Source organism: Argiope bruennichi, chromosome X2 (genome assembly GCF_947563725.1).
Source record: "Argiope bruennichi chromosome X2, qqArgBrue1.1, whole genome shotgun sequence".
NCBI lineage: Eukaryota > Metazoa > Arthropoda > Arachnida > Araneae > Araneidae > Argiope > Argiope bruennichi.
Window position 1 is genome coordinate 41,616,476 of NC_079163.1, and position 18,162 is coordinate 41,634,637.

General features: G+C 29.4%; 1 protein-coding gene across 1 annotated transcript in view; it reads left to right on the forward strand.

The window, feature by feature from the left end:
* Positions 1-18,162, forward strand: part of LOC129960140 (myosin light chain kinase, smooth muscle-like) — a 95,918-nt gene that overhangs the window by 76,011 nt on the left and 1,745 nt on the right. Inside the window, exons 4-10 of the mRNA XM_056073317.1 lie at positions 1,071-1,277; positions 2,955-3,096; positions 5,433-5,632; positions 7,002-7,154; positions 7,273-7,318; positions 9,426-9,500; positions 9,669-9,742. Coding sequence (XP_055929292.1) covers positions 1,071-1,277; positions 2,955-3,096; positions 5,433-5,632; positions 7,002-7,154; positions 7,273-7,318; positions 9,426-9,500; positions 9,669-9,719 — 874 coding nt within the window. The 3' untranslated portion in view covers positions 9,720-9,742. The remainder of the gene's footprint in view (positions 1-1,070; positions 1,278-2,954; positions 3,097-5,432; positions 5,633-7,001; positions 7,155-7,272; positions 7,319-9,425; positions 9,501-9,668; positions 9,743-18,162) is intronic.

Below are 18,162 nucleotides of genomic sequence, written 5' to 3' on the forward strand. Positions count from 1 at the left end.
AAATTAACCACACGCGCAGACGATATTTACAAAAGTAAAAATATTCAAACCTGAAAAGGAAAATATATGAGTTATTCCATCAATAAATGCCATAAGTTTGTTTATATCTTTATTATTTTATGAGTTATTAAACATCAAAATGGGTCCGGGACTTTATAAACACCCTGTATTATGAATGAATTGCTCTCAAGTTCGCATGGCGCATAATTTCTAATTTAAAGGGATTTATTGATGTTTTGATTTTATAAAATTAACGCTTAGTTTTAATGTAATTTAAGGTAAAAATAATTGAAATTCTAAATCTAATTTATAATCATCAAAACGCAAATATTCATGAGATTTATAATAGTACATCCCTTCATCCGACGTTACAAAATCAAGTCATTTATTATGATAATTTGAATATTTTCAGTTCAGACAACGAATCATAATCTTAATAATGTTTAAAATAATAATAATACTTACTAATGTTTAATCTTCAATATTGTTTAAAATTGAATATTCAGTATAGATTAGTTGCTAAAATCCTCCAATTTTCTTCTTAAATAAATCCACTTAGAATATAATCCACCAGTGAACTCCAATTATCCGAAACCCAATCTGAATTTTTAGTTTTTGTAATATTGTATATATTGTAATTAGTAACGTTAAATCATGTATTTGTATATAATGAGCCTTCATACATAATTTAATACGCGGATATACATTTTATAAATATTTCTGCATTTACAATTTTTTGCACCCTGTGTTTATCAAATTTAATTTTATTAATTTAAGTTAACCTTTTTCTATGTTATTTTATATAATTTCTGAGCTTTATCCAAATCTTCCCCAATCCTCTTTTATTCTGATAACTAGAATAAACTGGTAATAATTCATAATTCAGATGACTGGCTTTTGGAAAAATTTTCATATAGATATACAACAGATTTCTATATGCAAATTTCTATCAATGCAATGTATGCTGTATGCTTCATGCAATGAAATATTTCTGTATGTTGAGATTTGTCATATTTCTACTCACACGAGAAATATCTGCTTCATTAAACCTTTTTTTGTATTCTAACCAGGGGCAAATTCGGCACCGTTCATCGGTGTACCGAAAAAGCTACGGGCAAGGTGTTTGCTGCCAAATTCATCACAACCTTGAAACCCCAGGATCGTAAAGATGTGGAACGGGAAGTGGAAATCATGACAGTCCTTCAACATCCTCGTCTTCTGCAACTGTATGATGCGTTTGACGATGGAAAAAAGACTATGTGTCTGATTCTAGAAATGTAAGAATATATGCTAATCAGTTAGCTCAATACAGATGATTTGAATAATAATTAAATAACGAAACAAAAAGACTATGTGTCTGATTCTAGAAATGTAAGAATCTATGCTAATCAGTTAGCTCAATATAGATGATTTGAATAATAATTAAATAACGAAACAAAAAGATTATGTGTCTGATTCTAGAAATGTAAGAATATATGCTAATCAGTTAGCTCAACATAGATGATTTGAATAATAATTAAATAACGAAACAAAAAGACTATGTGTCTAATTGTAGAAATAAGAATCTATGCTAATCAGTTAGTTCAATATAGATGATTTGAATAATAATTAAATAACGAAACAAAAAGACTATGTGTCTGATTCTAGAAATGTAAGAATATATGCTAATCAGTTAGCTCAATATAGATGATTTGAATAATAATTAAATAACGAAACACGATTTTTAAACAAATAAAACAAAAGTAAGTTTAAAGCGGTAAATAAAGCTAAAAAATGTTTAGTTTTTTCGTTTTATTTTAATTTATTGTGCATTATTTGCAGGTTTTTAATTAATCATACGTTTTTATTTAATTTGCTTCATGTTTCTAAAACTGAAATCTTGTAATCGATTTTTCATTCGCTTCTTAAAGTACTAAGTTTTTTAAATTTCGCACAGTTGTGTTATCCTGATGTCAATGCAATATTTTAATATTTTTAGTAAAGAATCCTATTAATCGATTGATTTTAAATAAATTTTTATCTCATCCATTGGCGTATTCGATGACTTTGAAAAAAAAAAAAAACTATTTTAAGATTTTATAAATTTTGTGGCACGAATTAAGAAACAAATTTAAGACTAAAAACCGGAAACTAATTAAAATAAAATAGTTTTAAAAATGCGCTTTTTATAAATGTACTGAAAGTACAAAAAAAATTATCTAAATTATGGGCAGCAAAATAAAAGCATACACGCTTGAGGTGCTAGAAATTCTACTACGAGGAAATTAAACCACAATATATGCCATGATAAGAAAAATTTAAAAACACTTATTAAAAATTCAAATATAAAATAAATGTGATAAAAATTACAAATCGTTTGCGAATTTCCATGTATACCCCATGCTTTTATATTTTTGTTTTGAAAAATATATTACATGATAAAAATAAAAATTTAATTTATTGATTTTATTGAAAATGAATGAAATTGAATTTTATGAAATTGTATTTATTTTTTATTGATAAAATTGAAATTGAATTTATTGAAAAATATGTCATAAGAAAGCGTAAATATTATATTTTTATCACACTATTAAATAGTAATTTTAAAAACTTTTTATTTTTAATATTTCAAAATAAAATTGTAAAAGAAAACATAATGCATTAGTCTTCTTGGAAGAAATTTTAATAAACAATAATTTTATAAATTTTAATATCTACAAACATCGACAAAAAATTTCAGTTTTCCTTTTACGATTTTAAAGTAACTAATTTGATTAATCAAAAGTCATTAAACTCTAACCTAAATAAGCTTTTGATATTCACCTAATTTAGGCTTGATCAATAAATCTGTTTGAACGAAGAATCACTTTCTTCCTAGATAGGAAATGATGAATCAAAATATGATCTGAAAATAAAATAATAATTTTTCAATCATTTAAAAGATTATTTACACGAACTCTCTTCTGTTCTTACAGCATAGAAGGCGGTGAGTTGTTCGAAAGAGTGATTGATGAAGATTTCGTACTCACAGAGAAAGCTGTGACTATCTTTATGAGGCAAATATGCGAAGGGGTTGATTATATGCACTCAAAAAATATTCTCCATTTAGATATGAAGGTAATGCATGTTGATTCAAAACTAAATGGTAATTAAATAATGAGTTTGACGTTAAGCATGAGCTTGAAACGTGTTGCATTTTGCCGTAAACATGTTAGTTATGTAATTTTTAAACCAGTACTGCATAATGATGCCTATATGCTTTACGGTTAAAGCTAAAAATATAGTTAAAATAAATAATAATCTGTTATTTCTAAGACTAGTAAATGGTTATTATTAATAATAACGATTATATATTCCTATTAATATTAATTATAATCAGATATTATTAATATTGTTCCCTGTCACTGTTATTAATTAACGATTAATCGCATTTGCTATAGTATATGCATTATTCATATTTTTTTCTTTATATCTCAAATTCTTCACAGCTGTCACTCTTAACATTAAATAACATTAACAGCAGACGAACATGACAGATTCACAGATAAGCCTATTTGCCAATAAATCTTTTTCTGTGCTGAAATATATAATTTTATTAGATATTGATTTCTACATACATGTGTCTTTCATTTTGCCTTTCTCATGGCAAAAAAAATGTGGTCTTTTGTTTATAAAATAATTTGCAAAACAGGAATAAAGTTACGTGACATTTCGAAAAATGCTTCTAAATGTAGCATTTTTTTTAAAAATCTACAAACACATTTTGTGAATGCAGTTTTGATGTTTGCACTATAATTAGCTTTATAAATTATTTATTCCATTTTTTTAAAAAAATACACATCTCATTCTCAAGATGCATTTTAAAACTATTTCCTCTTTACTGTTTACAGTCATTTATGTACAACTAATTTTTTTTTTTACTTTTTACGATTCTTTATGTATGAAGATCTGTTATTTACAAACAAAAATATGCAATGTAGGGATAAGAACTTTGCAGGAAATGTACATTGTGTGTGTGTATGTGTTTTCAATGGCTGAATACATTGCGTCCAATAGGTTTTGTGTTCTTTCTGTTCTGATAAGCTTTTTATCAATGTGAACTTTACAACCCCAGAACAAAGCACAGAAAAGCTTATAAAGACCGAGACAAGGTGACGATGTTAACAACAGACCATTTTTAATAAATTCAGTTTATGAGAAAAAAAATTCATTGCATATATTATTAGAAGGGCCTTTTCTTCGATTGCACTTTCTTTTTTTTATATTTTTTTAATATAATCAATATTATTCATACGAAATTATTATTTGTTTTACAGTTTTTCATACGAAATATTTAAAACACGCAGTGATACAAAGTAATAATTTTTTTTTCTATAGCAAAGGTTTCAAGCGTGAGCCATAAGAAAAGTAAATTATTGGCATTTTCATATTATCATGCTTAGATTTAATCAACTTATCTAAGCATGATAATATGAACACCTAAAAATAAATAAAAGTCAATGAATTTCATCCATATTGAATAAAATATAATAAAAGATTTAAACTGATAATAAGTTACGTTACTTATGAAATGTAATACAAAAAATAATAAATAAAAATAAATAAAATTAAAACCATTCATATAATATTTTTGTCTTAACTTTAACTGATGTTACCATTTTGCTTGCATTTGTAAGATGTATTAAAAAGAGTTGCACATTGATTGAAATTTAGAAACCGTACACAGTAATCGTGTCGCATCAAGTAATATAGTCGAATGTATATGTTATCGCTGAAATTCGAAAGCAGTTATGTGCATATTAATATGTTAATCTGTAGATTGCGTTATTTGCTCCGTTAAAATGAGTAATTACATTCAAAATACTTGTTTGCACCTTTTTCTTAAATATCAGGCACGTTAATGAATTCCTGTCCTTTAAAATGTTTTAGATGTTGAAAAATGAAATAAATAACTTAATATTTCACCTAATTTTTCCTCACAGCTTGTAATAAAACGTCAAATCAAAAGCTATGCATCAAAAGTTTCAATATATTTTATATATTAACTAATATTATAAATAAACACTAATATCTTTATATCTATATAATTATATTATCTAATATATAATGTATACTGAATCTGATGAGTACCAATTTAAACCTGCGAAAGCAATGCTGTTATTCGATCAAAAATCTTTTTTCACTTTTACATGCACCTAGTTGGTACCATGTAGATTATCTATATATTCTATAGATTATTTAAACAATGCCATGAACTAAGCACTTTCCCTTATTTAAGGTACTGGCCTAGTTAATATGCAGATTCGCTTAGTTCTGTTTTTTAGATGTAACACGCTTAAGAAAAATAAACTTTTTTTTCGATATACTTTATCTGAATGTTTTTGACTTATTAACTCTTTCTGCTTTTATTTGAGAGCAGAAAGAGTTATCTGATATAAATTTCTATTTTCCAGCCCGAGAATGTCTTGTGTATTAGTCGCACGGGCAACAGGATCAAGTTGATTGACTTCGGCTTAGCTAGGAAATACGATCCCAAGAAAAAGCTCAAAGTTCTGTTCGGCACGCCTGAATTCGTGGCTCCGGAAGTTGTTTGCTTTGAAAATATAGGTTACACAACAGATATGTGGAGCGTCGGAGTCATTTGTTACGTTCTGTAAGTGAAAATTCTTTTTTCAAATCTTAAAACACAAAAAAAATGAAGGAACAAAACACATGAAGCGTTATTTTTTGGTCTTGTGTAATTCTTATCCAACAAAAACAAAGTAACAGATAATTTTTCTAGGCCGGGGTCTGAACTTTGGATTGTTTGTACAATACTTGCTAATTATTGCACTTTGTTATTTTCAACCTTGGCTCAGAGTTGTTTGTTACATTTATAATTCTCTTAATAAGTTTTTATATCATTTGAGATTTATCGATGTAATTGACCAGTAAGTGCTTAAATTTATAGCATTAAGCCAGATAGAGATTTGTATAATTTTCATTGTTGTTTTACAAATGCACGAATTTTTTTAATGCAAGATATTAGGGAAAATTTCATATATTTTTCGATGACACAAAGTTTTAAAGACTACAAATTTTTTCTCTATAGCATTTTTCTGTCAGAATTTTAAGCTATAGATATACATTGAAAATGATACCTAAATGCTTCAATTTTTCCCATCAATTATGTTAACATTACAATCGATTTCTTCAAAATTAAAATGGCCTAATAAATAGAAATAGAAATGATTTGCTATGAAAGGTGCAAGAGATTACTAGAACTGAATGGAATTTTAGAAGGAAATTTAATAGAAAAGGCCTTTTTGAAATTCCTAGGAAAAGTGATTATTTTTTTAATTTTAAGTTTGATTCTTATAAAGCTGTTCGATTCTTGCGATTCAACAGTTTATAAATTATACTTTTTTTAACTTAAATAAGCCAATCTAATGAATTTTCTCATATATAAAAGTTGCAGAATACATTTTGTACTTTAAGGCCCACGAATTATATTTTTCAATGTATCTTGAAAAAAATTTTGAAAATATAAAAAAAAATTAGATTAGCTATTTGAGTAAAGTGAATTTAAATATAATTTTTTTAAGTATTGATTTATTATCTTGATGATGGGACAATATATACAATTACAGAAGTTATTTTTCGTGAATATTTTGTATTGGTGAGTAAAAATTGAACGAAATCGTTAAGAAATTAGCTGTACATTACGCTCCAGAAATCCTGTAGGTTTTTCAATGATCTCCATAAATATAGCGTTAAATTATTTGAAAAAGACTGGACGTATGCTTCTTTGCAAAACAAAAACAAATACTGAAAGTAATATATTCCTTATTTCCTTGATCTCCCTTATAAGATAAATTCGATTTCTGTTAAAATAATAACAGGCTTACTTTAATTTTGTGAATGTAACTTACTATTTTGGGCATTATTCTAGAATAAATAGTCACTGAATCGCAAATGAATTTTCTCATTCTAAAATTCTTTTAAAGGTACGCTTTGTATGACAGTGATTGTTATTTTTTCAGGCTTTCAGGACTTTCGCCATTTATGGGTGACAGTGACATGGAAACAATGGCTAATGTTACCAGAGCCGAATGGGATTTCGAAGATGAAAGTTTTGATGACATTTCTGAAGAAGCCAAAGACTTTATCGAAAAACTTTTAGTGAAAGATAAATCGTAAGATAACTCTCTATTATCAATTTTAAAACTCTTATTTCGAAAATAACATAGCATGAATTTTATATAAAATTAAAAACATACAAAATTACAAAAATAATTCTTTTTAAATTTTCAGAAAACGACTGAATGCATCCCAAGCACTTCAACATAAATGGCTCAGGGTAAGTTTGAAAAAATGCAGTTTTTTTTTTACTATAAAAATGTATTAAGTTGATATTTATGGCAGTTAACAGTAATAAATAATAAAAACAGGTTTCTAATTTTTAAAAAACCTTATAAATTACGTTGTCGGGAAAATTCTTTACTTTTGAATAAACCAATTCCTGAAATATGCCTTTTTTTAACTATAAGGTAAAAATTGGTATATATATAGATACAAGAAATTACTGATATTGATATTAAAAGAAATTGCTTATACAGAAAATTACTGATATTGTAAGTACCAATATCAGTAATTTCTTATTTACTGATAATAAGAAATGTTTTGCCGTCAAACATTTCTTATTATCAGTATATAAGAAACGTACGTCGGCAACTTTCATATTCCACCATTTTTAATTGTGATGCTTATTTTAATGGAGAAATTCCTCTAAAGAAGTTCCTCAAGTTTTAATTTGTATCAAAATATATTTCAGATTTATAGATTTAAAAAGGAGCGTCATCAGCAATAGAGTTCTAGACTTGCAAGAAAAACTTAAATAGTGTGCATCGCTAATATTAGCATATATTTTTTAAATTATTAGTCATGTGATTTTCTAACATGTATCAATGGTATTATAAATGCATATATAATCTTTGAAGATATTATAATGCACAGTTTAGTTGGAACTTGACACTTTTTCCAATAGAAATAGATTTAAAATCGCATTTATTAACAGTATAACAACAATAATAATGATATTTTTAATTAATGCAATATATTTCGTAACGTAAACAAAGTGCAAAGTAACTTTTTACTTGATTATTTAATCAAAATTTCCATGTTGATTGAATTAATAGGCATTTTTAAGTTTTTCAAACGCATTAAGATAAAATATCGATGACGCTTTTCAGCGTAAGATGAAGTTTTTCAATGTCATTTCAGATGTTATTGAAGCTAGATTTGTTTTTTGTTTTTCCTTCTCAAATACATTCTACAAATCCACGAGCTCTTGCAAAAAAATAATTGCAGCAGAATATACTTAAACGAACAATATCTGTCATGAAAATGGGGTTACAATCACGATGATTCAGAAAAACAATACAAACAGTTGCTAAGCGTAATTGGTGATTAATTTTTTTCGAAAGGAAATCGAAAGTTCTGTATACAATTAACCAGCCCGTTGAATGAATGGAAGTTATCAAGATGGGATAACATTGCTTGCCAAATGAAAAAGTTGTATGGAATATGAAAAGTACTCATATGTAGAATTGATGGATATTACCACAGCCTAAACCTGAAGGCTTTGGGTTTCTTTTTTTTATCTTCAGAAATATAAAGCAATTAAAAAACATTCGTGAACTGCTAGATATTTTTTTCCTAATAAAGGATCAAAGTGAGCGGGTAACATTGTTTTTACTATTGAAAGGATCATGATATTAAGTGCTATAGCAAATTTTGCTTGTCTTATAAAAAATAGCCTCTTATTTTTGTTGCAAGACTTTGTGGCGTAATTAATGGCATATTTAGACCGACCTTGAATCGTATTTTAAGCATTAATATAAAATAATTATTTTAATATTTAGTTCATGTCAAGGTATTTCGATAATAAATATATAGACTTTTTAATCTGATATAGACGATAACACGAGAAAAAATTTCGTATTTTTTTTTATATATACCTAAATATGAACTAATGAGCCAGGTAATTTATAAATTAAATTTAATTTGAAAAATAGACGAAGATGGCAACATTATCCATTTGAGCTATACAAAATTGTTCTTCAAGCCTTGTTATGCGGAAATAGTAGTCTGTGTTCCTGCAAACTCGTTCGTTAGATTAACTGAAAATATAAAAATCTTGCGTTTACCGATGGCTGCCATTGATAATTAAATGATATTTATTTTTTGCATTATCCCTGATTATCCCTAGAATCTGATCCCCTCTAAATTAAATTGTGCGCTGCAAAAGTCATCGCCGGTGGAATTCATTCCAAATACCATGATGAGACCATGCTCTTTTTATGATAGATACTTCTTCCATCTTTCAATCCAAAATTCAGAGTTCAAAATTGAATATAGTGAATGGTCATTGAAAGATAATTCACTGAATTCACTTTCTTCTTTAGCGAGATGTTAAGAAGCAAGAAACTACTATCGACAAGAAGAAACTGAAGAAGTTCGTCATCAGAAGGCGTTGGCAAGTAAGTGACTTTGATGAATAAAAATCCGAAATCTTATTAATGTTTCTTAGCTATATTTCATTTAAGGCAATTATTTGTCTTTTGTGTGTCATTCATTATTCATTAAAGAGTTAAATTTATTACTTTCAATTACTTTTGAAATAATATGCGTATTATATCTTATTTTAGAAAGCAGTGAATGCTCTCATTGCTCTTATAAGGATGGGTGCAACTATCTAGATTTCTATAGAATCCACCTGAAGGTAAATATCATTTTTTCAGTTAATGCCTGCATAAAACTTGATTCTTAATTCGGGAATTCAGAAGTTCTAAAAGAATTGTTCTGAAATTAATTTGCATAAACCTTTGTACCATTGGCATAGTGTGCCTTAAATCACTAACCCCGATCTTGGTATGAAATCCATCTTATTGCAAAGAGTTCAGTTATCTTAAGCAATATTCACTAATACTAAATAAAAACCTGTTGTTGGTTTGTCAAGCTGTTGATGCTTCATGCAAATGCAGTTTGCATATTTTTAAAGGTGATATATTTCCAAGTTTAATAGCGTATCTTATTTAAATTTAATTTTTATTGATTCCAAGCAATAAGAAGTATTCTGAAACGTTTTTGACGCACTTTACCATTAAGTGTAATTAAAGATAGAAGACTATCTAGCATCATGGCAACTTTTCTTAGATTATAATTTTTCTTCATTAGTTAAACTTTCTTTATCTTACTGTTTATAGATAGTGAAAATTATAATTGAAAAGGTATTCATAAAATGGAATACTTAGAGCAAGAATAAAAATGAAAGTTTGCATTTCTAATTGTGAAATAGGAAAGGTAATCCAAAACACAACAGTTTCTCTTATTCTATACCTAGAAGAAATTACTAGGAAATGTTGAAATTCTTCTTCATATTGGCTCTAATGGCTTTTTAGCAATATGTATATATCAAAATTGACTTCCAGCATTAAAGCCTACTGAGTAATACAATGCAATATATACAAGATGTTCAAATTCTGGAGCGACAAACTCTGAGGGTTGCTAATAGACATCAAGAGAAACAAATATTGCAATGGAACATAGCGTCGCAAACAACACTGAAAGAATGAAAAACGCGAAAAACGAATACAGGTTTCGAAGACACAATGGAATTACAAAAAGTACATAATTACAAAAAGATTTATTTGATTAATTATTATAAGAATTTTTGGAAATGGCTAACCGCATACATCATTGCACAGTCTGCAACGATGTGAAAATGATTTCTAGGTGCTCTCGAAGATGCTAGAAATGCTTTTGATATTTGCCACGGCGACGGAAATCCACCTATGAGAGAGATCCGCCATTATGTCCATTGGCATAAACGCATGATTTAATGCTATCCCATTAGAAAAAAGGCATAAGGGCTCACATCCGGCGATCGTGGAGACTAAGCAATGAATCCCACCCGTCCAATCCATCTCCTGGAGTATGTAACATCGAGATGATACGTATTTCGAAAGGGAAATATGTATGTACACCATCATGCATTAGCCACACTGCGGCTAGCACACTTTGTAACATTTTAGGGAGGACGTGTTGCAGAAAAACAAGGTACGTTGCTCCATTCAAACGTTTAGGCAGCAAGTACGGCCTCAAGACAAAATTATAGGGGATTCCTATTTGCACACCGACACTACCTCTGTTGAGATTTCCATGGTACACTGTCATGGATATTATTACGGAAAAAATTATTCGTCTAAAATTCGAATGGTTCGCTCTATTGAGTGTATGGTCGACACAAGCAACAGGCCACAATAGCAAATAATGGCGTTTATTAACACGAAGACACGAATACACAGACGATAATTACACAGCCGAAACGTACCCAAGCAACACACTGCAGATCACAAGTAATAATCGGTAGTAAACAGTCACAACAACACACAAAGCGGCCAGACAGAATTCAGCAGGAAAAGAGAATTCACGTAGCTATTCGTTAAGGCCTCTCTAAACGCCTGCTATTCTCCACTGTCTCACTTTAGCTGTACTGTTGACTCACTACTATACGACTGGCAACTCAACACACGAACTCGATACTGCTTCAATACTTGTCTCCAAGATTCGGCGCATGGCTCATTTCTCAATCCACTAATCGCTTGAACTCCACTTAACGCTTTTGCTTCTCTGGACTGGTCCAACTAATTCGTCGTTAACTCATCATACGATCGACTCCGGTTTGTTCTGCCGGCCTTTTATAGCTTCTGGAGCAGGGCATAGAAGGGGCCGAAAAGAAGAAACCTTTGGAACTAACTTCAATTTACTTCACCAAGGGAGCCATAATTTGTACAAAACGACGAAAGGCAGAAAACGTATGTTCGAACTAGAACACAAACGCAACTTCTCAGAAACGTTTTCCTTCAGTGATTTTACTATGATATTCTGATAGGAATTTCTTAGACGTGCCGACTTAGGAAAGTGAATCTTAGGCACTTTGAAAGAGATGCGTAGATGTTAAGGATTTTTATCCCTTCGCTAGTAACTTGAGGAAAGGGAATAAGTATCTTTAAAAGGGATGCGTAGGGGTTAAGGAATTTTATCCTTTCGCTCGTGGCGTATGAAACAAAAGAATCAGCAATTTTTAGATAGTGTGTTAGAAATAATTAAATAAAAAATGTGGATCAGAAAATAAGAGAAAGTTTTAGAATAGAGAAACATCGGTTAATTTAAAATAAAAGTTAGGAAATTAACTAGGATTTAAATTAAATTAACAGGTGTCGTTACTTACGCGCACACACATATATATCGCAATACTATTGGGGAACAATACAGGGATGGGAAATTGCCGTATAACTAACAAACTTCTCACTTCCCAGGTAAGTATAATAAAGGTAGGGGCTAAGCTGGCTCCATACGAATGACGGGTAGTAAAACTTTCATGAGCGGTGAGCGTATTGGCTGCATCGTAATGGAAGCCATTCTGCCTTTACTTCAGTGCTCGACTATACTTTCGTAGTGATCCGATCTTCATATTAGCCAAAAAAGGTAACTCCTTTGTTGGTTATATATGTATCACTCAAAAGAAATTTATTTCCAAATTTAATTTTCATGAGAAGAGAAATGAAAATTAAATCTGTGGGTTCGATGGTGGTGGCGTATAGATGGGAAAAATAATTCAAATTTTTCATTATTTTCATTCTTATGGCAACTATTAAAGACTACTTGGTTTACAAAATTTCTTTTAATAAAATATATTAATATATTAATAAAATCCCCAACCAATTTCATTTATAAAGAAAAGGACTTGTACAATTTTACAAGACCTAATAAACGTAACTATTGAAACACTAGATGGCATAGACTCAAACTTGCAGTTGCTACTAAAAGTAAATGTATGCTAAATGAAAATAAAAACCTTTCAATTAAGAAAATTTTTCACATTTTACATTCAAAAATGTGAAAAAAAATATCAATTTTATTTGTAATTGAAATTTTTAATTCATGATAATTTAGTTCTTTCCGCTCAATCTGCGTCTTGAAATAAACATTCAAATATCATTCATTGTCATTTATAATTTTTAGAACTCTTCTCTTACTCTATATTTTAAAATAACTCAAACAAATGATATTTAATCCGCTATTTCTTTAGTATGTGAGTATGAACTATAGCCAAACTGAATAATTCAAGTCGATTGTTGAAGATTTGTGTTTGATTTGCTTTTTCAGAAAGATCAACACGGCATCGACACATTCTGGTATGCAAACTCGAGAATTTCAATCATAACGTATATTTTAATTTGTGCCCGGCCATTCTAGAGTGTGATTAAATTTCCTTCTGATTTCTTTCCTTAAAGAATAGAATAATATGCATTCCAAAATGTATTAAAAAATCACTAAAATAACTAAGAAAACACATATAGAATACATTCTAGAGATCTAATCCAATGCAGATGTAAGAAACTGTTCAAGTAAGTGAAAATTTGAGAGAATAATAGAAAATCATATTTCTATAAAGTTAGAAGTTTTATGCATGCCTTAAATTTTTAATTCTAGTTCCCAAAATTTAAGAGTTTGGGTGTCTAATATGAATGCGTAAATCAATTGTCATTTCTGTAAGTCATTGGAAGCAATCCAATATTCGACTCATCATCGTATCTCATCGACGTATTATGAAAATATCTGACCCTAAATATCTGGGAATAACTCTAGATGCCGAATTGTGATTCACTGAGTATGTGAAGACAGTTTCCTAAAGAGCTATAAAAAAACTGAAAATCATCAGAAGTCTTTGCGGCACTTACTGGGCAGCTTCTCCCACAAACCTAAAGACCACATATACCTCACTCATTAGACCCATTATAGAGTGTGCTTCTCCGATCAGGGCGCATACCTCTGATACAGCCCTAAACAAGTTAGAAAGCTTACAAGCGAGAGCTGCAAAGATAATAACAGGTGCAGTGTCTTTCACCAACAATGGAAAGATAATCAGAGGTGTGGTCTAGAAAGTCTTCAAAACAGAAGGAAACTAAATATGATTAAGTTCACCAACAAAGCGTGAAGTCGCGTACCTGAACATATTTCTCGCATTACCTTTGAAGAATGGAATGCCAGGACAAGACTGAAAAGATCTTCACTCATGCAATACGATAGAGATATCAGGGCAAGCGTAGGCCTTGAGAGCAACAAATATGTCATTCTACAGGAACCAATCTCCTTCAGAAAACTTCCACTGAACACAAATATTCACAATGACCTCTTGGAGCCATGCAATAAAAATGAAAACAATGATATCATTAAAGAAAAGGAACTCAAGACTATTGAACAGTTTCCAAAAGAGAACTTTGTACATGCATATACAGATGGTTCCTCTGATAAAACTATCACCAATGGGGGCTCCGGAGTGTTTTTAATTACTTTAAGTAATACCCCTCAACAAGGTAAATTTGGAGCAAGAACTATAGCCTCTAACTTCACCTGCGAGCTACGGGCAATTTTGGAGGCTCTTAAGCCTCTCTTAAAAAGCCCTTCCAACCTCTGAGCAAGCAAAGGGCCTTGTTATTTTCTGCGACTCGAAAGCTGCCCTCCAAGCAATTTCAAAAGGGGACTCTTCTATCACCCAAGAAATGATCTTCAGGATTTAAACAAAACCTGTACTCTTCAGTGGATACCTGCACACGTTGCCATTGCAGGCAATGAAAATGCCGATAAATTAGCCAAGGAAGCCAGAAATCTCAACATTAACGACTATACCGTTTCCATCCAAGATGCAAATGCAATAGCTAAATCTAAACTAAGAGAAAAATCAATACCAACAAAACACTTGATTTGTAATATAAATGCAGATAGATCCACTAGAAAAACTATAGCCCGGCTGAGAACCAGCCACCACAGAGGCATGAAGATCGACAGAGAGGGCAGGAGAGTCTACAGGAACTGTGATAACTGCCCAGATACGCAGCTGACACCATGCCACATCTTTGAGTGTCCAGCTATGAGTGTTAATCTGAGAGAAATGGGAGTCTTGCCGTCATTGATAGACCTGTAGGACTATAACATCAAGCAAATTGCAGAAGCAGTAATCAGGACTCATGGATGCGTTTGATTCGGCTATGTCATAGACACAACAAAAAAAATTGAAAGCAATCAGTAAAAGGAAGCAAATAAAATGCAATTTTTGTACTTTTTTTTCATGACTAAAAATATTTATCGTCTTTTCCAAAATGTAAGCTGAAACATAAATGTTATCACCTGGTCGCAAGCATGATAAACATATTGATAAAAATTTATAATTGTCTGAATACTTATCATTACCACTAGTGAAGGAAACTTCTTATCTCCACATTTTTCAATGAATTTCTATTGTTCTTCGTAAAGTCATAAGACACTTGAAAATTGAAAGCTAAAGAGAAAAATGTTAAGGTCCTATATGACTAATACTTCCTTAGTAACATTTTTTCTTCTTTGAATTAAAATAGTCCCAATCAAAAAGTTCTAATAAATTGCTTGTAGGAATTATATTCATTAAACCAAATGTATTAATGATAACTTTTTACATTTTATAATTCATAGATATTTAATGATTTAAAAATATTTTCATTATTAATAAACAAAACAAATATAAGATTTTTTAAAATTATATTTATAATTTTTCATTATTATAATTTATTAATAAGACAGTAGCAGTTTTTGTTACTTAAAATATTCATTCCTTTAATGAAAAGTTTTCTGCAGCCTTTTAGAAAATTTTATTTCTTTTGTTTATAAAATCATTTGCATATCATATAAATTAGTTTGCATTTCGTTCCCTCGTTTGCATAAAATCGTTTACACTTTTAAAATTTTGTATATTTTTTATCTGAAGGGTTTTAAAACTCATCTACTTATTCTGAAACTAATTCCTCTTAAAAGTTTCCTTTACTGTTGCATTTACAAAATAAAAGTCCTATACATGGACGTGGCGATATCGAAAATAAGCTCGTTAAATATAATCTCTGAGAGTATTTGAATGTTAAATATTTCTAAAAGGCCACGCATTTCTCACATTTCTTCTGTATTTTGATTCATTCTGTATGAGTTTCAATTATTCTGTTTTAATTTTGTTTGTAGTTAGCCCTACCACTTGAGTCTTTGTTTTTACCAACACATTTTTTTTTTTTTTCTACAGGTTAAGATCGAAACATATAGCATTTATAAGAAAATATGTAGAAATGTCAATTCATTTTTCAGAATGCTAATATCTCCATGGATTTCATTTAAAAACAACGGTTTTATATTTAAAAAAATTAAAAAATATAAAGAACTAAAAAGTATTAATTCTTTATCAGAAGTTTTATAACCAGTGAAATTTAAAATTTAAATGTCAATAATACACGATTTCAAATTCATCAAACAGTTTCGATTTTTTCTTTTTTAAATGGATTTTTTTTTTCATTACAAATTTTTAAAATAGAGTGTCTAGTAATTTGTATGCAGTCGGCTTTAAATTTATATAAAGGAAGTAGAAAAAAGAAAAATGAAACTTTGTTCTGAAGATCACATGAAAGTGAAATTGTTAACAATCGCGTAATCTTTCATTGTTGTAACAATGGCAGCATAGGTCTAATTGGCTTTTTATTTGTTATTGCTCTGTTGTTTAAATCTTATTACTCTTATCATTGTTACATGTTGTATTTAAGTAGTAATTTGATCGGTCAATTGAATTTTTCAAAGTTATTTATTAAAATGCATTCTTTCCTTGATGAAATTATCAAAAAGAGTATTATTGTTTTTAAGTACTACAATTGTTTCAAACTTTATTTATTTATTTTTTATATTAATATCTAAAATTTTCATTAAAATGTTTTTAATATCAATCATGCTGTTTTATAAAATGACAAAAAATATCGTAAGCAGAACGAATTTCAGATTTCTTAAGAAAATTCAATTTATTGAAATATGTGAATAAAGTAAAAACAAATGATAAATGAATATTAAAAATTAAAATTTTCCTGTGAAAAGATAATCAACAATATTATTTTTAAAATATTGATTATCTTCGAATATTGTTTAAATTTGAAGTAGTTTCTATGAGAATTTTTTATGGTATCGTGGGTTGGATTACAATCTACTTTGTTCCAATTTCTCAAAATATCTCAAAATTCACCAAAAAAATTTCATAGATTGCATTTATAGTTTTGGTTCTCGGAACTAAGCAGATTCTCAGGGTGAGAAATGTTCAATTACTATATTGATGAAAGAATAACTTGTGATTCAAACAGCTATAAATAATGTTATTTATAGAGTAAAATTTGTTGTCAATATTTGAGAATGATTGTCATTGTTTTACAAATTTTCATTTTTATAGAACCTATATTAAAGAAAAAGCTATATTAAACATCTAAAAGGTAAGTGGATATTGATGTCGAAGCTACAGATCGTATTGCCAAACAATAAGACGTCCAGATAAAAAAAAAGACAGTTACTCAAAGACCTTGCTGGCAAAGGGGGACTGAAATTATTGCATCTAATGTGATTCGTGTTACAATAGTTGTAGCCGCTGTAAAACTGGCGGGTTTTTATCTTTTTATGCAACCTTAAATAATTCTGAATGGTGCAACTTAGAATTTTTCATATTCGTTCACCTTATGGGGCTCTTTGATTTTAGCTTTGTTGTATAGTAAATAGAATTGAGTATGTATGTTGGAGATGGTACATCTTTCTTGACTGATCTGATGTAGAACTATAGTTGTAGTGTAAAGGCCCTAATCGAATTCTATTTTTCTAATTCAGGGGATTTTTAAGAATTGAGTATACATTTACAGAGATGAAAAAAATCGATACACACAAACCATATTTTCAAAAACGTGTTTTCCGTGCTCAAAAAGACCTATAACCTCAAGGTCTTGATTTGTGATTATTACAATATTTTCTCTTCGTATACGAGAAGTAAAATGTCTAGAATCAAACACAAGCCTCTCCCGATTCAAGTGATTCTTGAATGCCTCATCTAAAAGCTGTTGTGCATATTTGAGAAATAATTGGTCATCGTTGTGAAAACTATGTATCAGTGTATCAAGAAATTTGATATATTTAATACTTTTTATTAGAAGACAAAAGCCTGCAGATTAATCAGATAAAAGTAATACTGATCACCTTTACAGATCAGTAGAGTACAACACAATCAACGATCTGTGCAGTTAGCAAAAAATTCTACATATT